Consider the following 7,574-nt stretch of genomic DNA (forward strand, 5'->3'; position numbering starts at 1 on the left):
CGAATGAAGCTGGGGGGAGGTATCGTTTTCTATGACGCTCACAAAGACTGCTCCAAACTCTTATACTTTAATGAAATTAGTTTGAAAGTACAGTCCCGTCCAGAAAATCTAAACATACACTGTTGCAGGAAATCCCGTGTTTTAGTTACTATTCACAAAATGTTAGTTTATTTCTAAATACAAACTAAGTTTTCATATATGGTTTGAAAGACGCCGGTTAGAGAGGAGTTGTATTCAAAACTTTTTTTTTTCTCCATTGTAGGGTTTTGTAACTCTGAATGTCGTAGCATATTTATGCAGGTTTTGGTGTTACAAAACGCTGAAGTCGATGACATGTCTTGCATTCCGAACCTGCACTCAAGGACCAAGGGGACCTCTGGAAGTGACCCAACCCCCATCGTAAACTCTTGAAATTCCTGCAGTTGCACTCATTTTACCCTGAAGAAATCGGTCACATCTTCCGCAAAATCCAACACGGTTTACAACCCGGATTGCGTCGCAGAGATGGCGATGAAGGATTACAAACAGTTTCTCCTTTTGCTTGCCGCGGCTGTGTCTGTCGGGTTCGTCTGTATTGTTTTCGTGCTGCAATGGGTTTTGTATTTTAAAGAAGGGCTGGCTTGGGACGGAGGACTGGCCGAATTCAACTGGCATCCAGTCTTGATTGTTACTGGATTTATTTTCATGCAGGGAATCGGTGAGTTATAGTTTTGATCGCCTCCTCCTTTCTTTAAAATGGAAGCCTCAAGTTCTTAAAAGTTACCAGCCAAAGTTAGCTAATTCAGTGTCTGCTAGTGACAGTCGCCACTTACGTATCTAAATAGCGTTAGCTTCAATAGTAGCCTTCTAAAAGGGAAATATAATAGTATTGCAATGTAATCATGGGCAATAAGAGGTAGCTATGGACCTAACGTTAAGTAAGCTCGCTAAATAAGCGAAAAGATCAGGCAACATTAGGAATCCAACTTTTGGATTTTGCAAAATAGTGTAGAATTGGCAAGGATCTGTGTTAGTATTTGCAGAGTTTTGTGTAAATTTATGTGTTGTAGATAGAGGTGAATATATGCCACGCAAAGTTCTGTTTTGCTTAGCCCACTTAACGGTAGCTAAGCAGTTTGGCTAACTTTGTGTTTTTTTTTTTTTTTTTTTTTTGCGAAACTGTCCTGGGAATAGACGTTGCATAGGTTGAGTGGGATAAAACTTGTGGATTTTAGACAATGTAGCGCATACGAAGAATTTTGCAAACAATGCTTTTTGTTTATCGGGGAAACGCTAATTGAGCAATCTGGATTTACAGTGTACGGTTGGGTCGTTCTGGGTTCATGGGGCGTCATTAGGGTAACGGTAGATAGCTACAATGGTTTCTTTTTACTTAAAGAGCCAATGCAGAGTCTGAAGTCGGCTACCTTGCATGCCAGTATTTTCTACAGGGGATGCATGGCGTTGTTGGTTATGCTGAAAGTATTAATTCATGAATAACTACATTGTTGTTTTGCATTCTAAGTATCTGTATGCATTGACTATTGTTTTATCTAGGCCTTCAATAAATGACCAGTTTTCCCAACATCAATTATCATTACCTCGCATTATTTTCCGAACGTCTTGCATTTTATTCGAAAGTCGAACGTTTCACTTATATCAAACGAACAGTTTTAGAAGTAGCCCTGTGATTGATTCTTACAATATAAGTAAATAAGCTGTCGCACTTAACGTTGTTAAGTCTGGAGTTAAGTTTTGAGTCCTGCCTCGGCCCGGCTAACCTTGTACGCCGTTTCAGCCATCGTGGTGTACAGGCTGCCATGGACCTGGAAGTGCAGCAAGCTAATGATGAAGCTAATTCACGCCGGCCTCAACATCTTGGCCTTCGTCTTCGCGGCCATATCCCTGGTAGCGGTGTTTGACTTCCACAACGCGGCGAACATCCCGAACATGTACAGTCTGCACAGCTGGGTTGGGCTGTCCGCTGTCATACTGTACGGCCTCCAGGTGAGAGCATGGTTCTTACGGTCTCAGGCAGCACGGACCTGGGCTTCTGCTCAGTAACGTTCAATAATGTATTTATTTGAGTGAACTGCATCGCGCAATTTAAAAAAAAACCTTTATTCGACATGACCGTCATCACATTGGCGTCAGTAAATTCATTTGCTTCTGTACATTCAGTAACCACAGTAACCTTATTTCCTCAAGTACCTTGCATTTAATCACAACATTCCGGCATGACTCAGGGACTGTAGTATTTAAACTGATTACGATCAGGGTGTGTTTATGTGTGTGGAAACCATGAATATAATGACGCAATATGGCTCGCAGAACACTGAGGTAGCTGAAATCGAAACGCAGCTTGCAGGAGGTCTGCATCTCGGGCCATCATTTGACTAGACCACAAGCTGAGGAGCTGACGTCTTTCTGCCTTTCTGTGACCAAACAGATTGCTCTGGGTCTGTGTGTGTACCTGGTGCCCTTCACCCCAGGGCACCTGAGGGCTGCCTTCATGCCCCTACACGTCTACAGTGGCCTTTTCATCTTCACCAGTGTCATCGCCACCGCCCTGATGGGAATCACAGAGAAGCTCATTTTTGGCCTGTAAGTAGCACAGTATGTGGAACAGAAGGAAATCCTTATGTTGCTTATGGGGCAGAAGTGCAGCATAGTGGTAGGGAGAAGGGCTCAAACTGAAAGGTTGCTGGTTCGATTCACCACTGGGGCACTGCTGCTATATCCTTGGGCAAGGCATTTAAACCAAAATTGCCTCTGTAAATATCCAGCTGTATGAATGGATGACATATAAAATTGTAACCTAAGTTGCTTTGGAGCGCCTCTGCTAAATGACAATAATGTGATGTAATGTTGAACCCAAAGGGAAACGAGATAAATTTGCAGAATGTGCTGCACCTTTCTAATGTTTCCAAACTGCTGTCATCTGTAGGGGTCACATTGTTGGCCGTCCTCTTTGAAACCCGTTTTTTTTTCTTCAGGAAGGATCCCAAGTACAAGGACTCCCCCCCAGAGGCAACTTTCGTGAATGTGCTGGGTATGCTTATCTTGGTCTTCGGAGCCCTGATCCTCTGGATTGCCACCCGGCCTTCCTGGAAACGCCCCACCGAGCAGCTCCTCATCAGCCAAAACACCAACGGTGGAGGAGCCACCGCCCCCAAGGAGGGTACGGCCCTATCTGCGTATGGCAGCACTGGCCGAGACGAGGCAGATGCCAACTGCGACACCCGAAAGAGGAGCTGCAAACAGGATGAGTCTGGGCAGAAGTCGTCAGTGTGACGCCTTAGCGCGCGTTCATTTGCTGGTCTGATATAAGATACATTCCATACCGCACATTGACATTACGGTCATTTCATTTCTTTTAGTGGGGAGACGCATAGTACCCTCATACATAATTTGGATACATAATAGCTTTATGTACAGTATTTTTTATAAAGTCTTTACCCTCTGGTATAAAAAGTACATTGTACTCAGATAGGGCATTTAAAAATGAAAACGGTTTCAATTCACACATATCTCCTCCTCAAGTCTTAAAACCCATGTCAAACGGCATGCGTAATGATGTGGATCTTCTACAAATTTTGTTTTATTTATTCCAGAAGTTTTTCCTGCATTCCAAAGAAAATGATGAAGTTATTCACTCAGTACAGTATGCCTGCCAAAGTTCTAGCAGGAAATCATTAATATACACGTAATGTGTAAACATAAAGGGAGTCAAAGCACAGGACCAGTATATCGTGTGGATTTGTAAAAGGTATTTAACTAGCCGATATGTTGATTCTTGATTTCTCCATATAAATCAGTAACATTTCGACGTATTTTACAGCTTTTTTTAGGTTTATACATGTATTTTAATTCCAGTCATTGGAAACTCTCAGTTGCAAAGAAGTCTTCTGCATAGTTACTATGGAACGTATGATTGTATTCGAAATGTTTACAGCTTTCCTTGGGGGATACTTTTTATGTTTTGGACATACTGTTACACTTCTCCATATGCTATTATAAATTTGTCATATAAAATTGTCATTTCTTATTTTCATTTTTATTTTGTGCATCACAGGATCAACATGAAAAACGTATTTCATTTGTATTTTACTAATAAGAGTTCAATATTACATATTTATAACATAGGAGAGTAACAGTGTTTTAGAACAGTGGGTGTCCTTTAAGGAGAGTCAGCTTGAATTGTGTTATAAAAGGTTTATGGAATGAAGTGTAACTTAAAGCAATCTTTGAATTATTGTATTGAACTTTTCCAGATATAAATATGAAAGCTTCTATTTTATTATGCTGGATGTAGTAAATTTAATTAAAAAGCAATCATAAAGACATCTGTTTCATGAAGAATTGTGTTCTTATAAAATGAAAGTGTTATCTTTTTTCATAGCTTGTTTCTGACAGTCTTGATTCATGTCTGTTGAATCACAGTTATCTAAATATTACAGTGGAGTACATAATATGTTAAATAGCTTTAATTGCCCATTTTAAGTGATAATGGAAAATAACTTATGTTTTTCAGAGAACAGCTCTTAATGCTCTTTCCGGGGTATAAGTCCTTGTCAAACTAGACATGCAAGCAGTGCACGCTGGTGCGTATTTCCTAAAGCCAACATTGCATTCAGTTGGACAGGTCAGCCCAGCCCCCCGCATAGCCTTGCAGACTTCACACTGTTCCTGCTCTTTTAGTTTTGGCGTGTGTGTGAACGATATTCCGCTCCCAGTTGTTCTGTGAAAATTCAAGAGGTCTGTAGCACATAGAAATGGACAGAATATTATAAATCACTTTGTGTTGAGGTTAGTATTGAACTGAAATACAATATACATTACACTTACATTACATTCATTTAGCAGATGCTCTCATCCAGAGCGACTTCCAGCACAAAAGAACAGAAGTGTTTCCGTTCAAGTTGAATGAGCAACAGTGTCAGACGAGGCTAACACGCCCAGAGCAGTGAGTGTCTGGGAGCGTTGTTATAATCTGTAAGAAATGCTCAGAGTATCTGTTATTTAATCTACTGCTCATTTCTTTTCACCAGATATCCTTGATATAAGTAATACACTGTGTCTTGTCATTCCTCTCTGTGGATGATGGTGGAAAGTTACAGAGTTACAGGATATCATTACCCCACGCAGAGAACTCTGGTGAAAACACCGACAGCTTTTGGAGCGTCACGCTGGGATACATTCGCTGTGTCCCCAGTGATTTCCACTCCCAGGTTATCTCATTTCCATTTCATTTTCTTGTCAAGCGGGTTGACAGAGTAATTGAATTAAAACGCGGCTACTTGCCATCTTAATTGATCAAAACAACTGTTCCGAGAATCTTCGTTCTGTCTCTTTCAAAGAGACGGTTGGTGACAATTACAAATATTACACGTGAAGCGACAGATTCCTGTCGACCCTGGAGCGGTTTTCCCTCAGGTTGGCCCTTCAACATGTGTATAATCAAATGCGTCTTAATCATTCAAGGAGGCTGGTTGTAAATGACATTTCAGCACATTTGATATGTTGTACTGTCCGTGTGTAAATACATTAACACATAAAAGACATATGACAAATGATCTGAGTCAGTCTGTCTTTTACTCCAAGCCAGAAGTTGTGTTTTGGTTGCGTTTGTGATTATGTCTGTTACCGGTGACTGCCCTCTGCTGGTTGGAAGGCACACAACAGGGCAATCACATCAGAAGGCCTATACTCTGAAACATGACCTTTGTACGGTGTGTCCTGCATCTCTCATTGAGCTCCATAAGTTATGGAGTTGTTGATGGACATCTGACATTCATTTCTGTTGCCTCAAAAGCACCAGCAGCCATCCTGTGGCTGTGTCAGTTGACAATCTCCTAACCTTACCTGGCTTTACCCAACATAAGAATAACTCATTCATCATGTTCCACATCATTATTGTCTTTGCTCTTAAGAGCAATGACAATTTATCACATCCTATTGTGACACCCTGCTAGATGTAACAATAGAACATGATAAAGCTCCCTGAAAGAATCACGAAACAGTGGATTTTAAATTGCTATTGATCAGTTATGGCGTGGGGGTGCACTTAGCCTCACAATGACTTCAATTGCACTGTTAACCTAAAGTGCCTGTACTAGGATTGTTAATCAGCGCTATTTTCCCAAAATATCATCAGTAATATGGAAAACAGTCAATATTCTGTGAGGCACATTCCAACATTTAAACGTCAGATTGGATTGGTGAGACAATTTGATTCTTCAATGTGAGCTTGTTTAATGGTGCTATGATCGCTATGATTAGGTAAGACAGACATCTTAACTATTTTTGTGCCTATGAGTAACTTCATATTGAATGAAGCTTATGGGAAATTGAGGTCCCCAAGAAAGTGATCTTTTTGAAGAATAATGGTAAAGTACACATTTTCTGTAAAAGTTTAAGGGGGCATGCTATTTATCCGTCTTTTAACTGAAATGTGCCAGGGTTTGGACAAAACTGTAGTCACACAGTTCCATACAAGCATTATTTGAACTATCATTGATTCTGAGGAGCCAAATATTGCTCTTACATGTGCATGATTCTGCCATGAGGTTTTACTCTTTATTCAAAGACTTAAATGGCACTCTGGCAATCTGAAAAGGTGGAATCTCTATGACTTCTCTCTATCATCTTCATCTCTCCTCATACACCTTCACAAGATATACCTCCATATACCTTCACGTTATTGGATTCATCTTATATACAACATATATAGTTCTTCTTTTGTATTCAGGTGGCAGAGTAGCCATGAAGATAGGTTAAGGAGCAGGGCTTGTAATCGAAAGGTTGCCAGTTCAATTCCCACTGGTGCACCGCTGCTGTACCCTTAGGCAAGATACTTAACCCACAATTGCCTCCGTAAAATATCCAGCTGTATAGATAAAAAAAACAAACAAAAAAAAAACTAACTTATGTAAGTGGCTCTGGATAGGAGAATCTGCATATTACAATAATGTAATGTATTGACAGACATTTTTGTGCCAAATACATGTTAATATATTTCATATATTTTTTGTTTCCCTTTCACCAAATACAAATAACAGGGGAGTGATAAAAAGTGTTTTCTGGAATTATTTGTGGATAATGTAACTTTGCTCTGTGTAATGCTCTTCATCTTAAAGCAGAACATGTTCAAAATGTAAGAACATTAAATAGTCTGATACGTCGATTTTCTATTGATTTTCGTTAATCTCAATGCAGGAAATGACGTAAATTTGTCTGAATTGAACGCAACCACTTAAAACTGCTTTCGGCCACAAATGCTCACAGTCTAGTTGTGTTTGACGTCATTGCAATAAATCCATCAGTGATGAAAAATGGTTTCGTATGGATGATTGTTTTATTATGACTGTATATATAATTCATCATTATTTTTTGTTCAAAGTTCCGGTGTTGATTTATTTATCTGATTTTCTTTTACCTCCCAGACGGGCTCCATTCACTTCCGTATCTTAATGACAAATTGACCGTCTTTTCTTTAGAACTGTCTTCTCGCCACTAGGAAGCGCAAGTCTGCCATGGTTCTGTTTGTGACACCTTTTTGGCCTTTCGGAGTATCCGTAAATCTCCATCTTTGT

At 40.0% G+C, this 7,574-nt stretch overlaps 1 protein-coding gene across 1 annotated transcript; it reads left to right on the top strand.

Moving 5' to 3' along the window:
- The first annotated feature begins 210 nt into the window (after positions 1-210).
- LOC118789370 (cytochrome b reductase 1) lies at positions 211-3,755 on the top strand. Its single transcript, XM_036545760.1, has 4 exons — positions 211-697; positions 1,778-1,986; positions 2,429-2,583; positions 2,976-3,755. The coding sequence occupies exons 1-4, from the start codon at positions 505-507 to the stop codon at positions 3,271-3,273; spliced, it is 855 nt and encodes a 284-aa protein (XP_036401653.1). The 5' UTR covers positions 211-504; the 3' UTR covers positions 3,274-3,755.
- Positions 3,756-7,574: the final 3,819 nt, after the last annotated feature.

The sequence above is a fragment of the Megalops cyprinoides genome, chromosome 14, assembly GCF_013368585.1.
Source record: "Megalops cyprinoides isolate fMegCyp1 chromosome 14, fMegCyp1.pri, whole genome shotgun sequence".
Taxonomy (NCBI): domain Eukaryota; kingdom Metazoa; phylum Chordata; class Actinopteri; order Elopiformes; family Megalopidae; genus Megalops; species Megalops cyprinoides.

Coding starts and splice junctions, on each gene's coding strand:
- LOC118789370 (XM_036545760.1), top strand. CDS start 505: ATGGCGATGAAGGATTACAAACAGTTTCTCCTTTTGCTTGCCGCGGCT. Junction 1,987..2,428: donor TCATACTGTACGGCCTCCAG/GTGAGAGCATGG, acceptor GTGACCAAACAG/ATTGCTCTGGGTCTGTGTGT. Junction 2,584..2,975: donor GAGAAGCTCATTTTTGGCCT/GTAAGTAGCACA, acceptor TTTTTTCTTCAG/GAAGGATCCCAAGTACAAGG.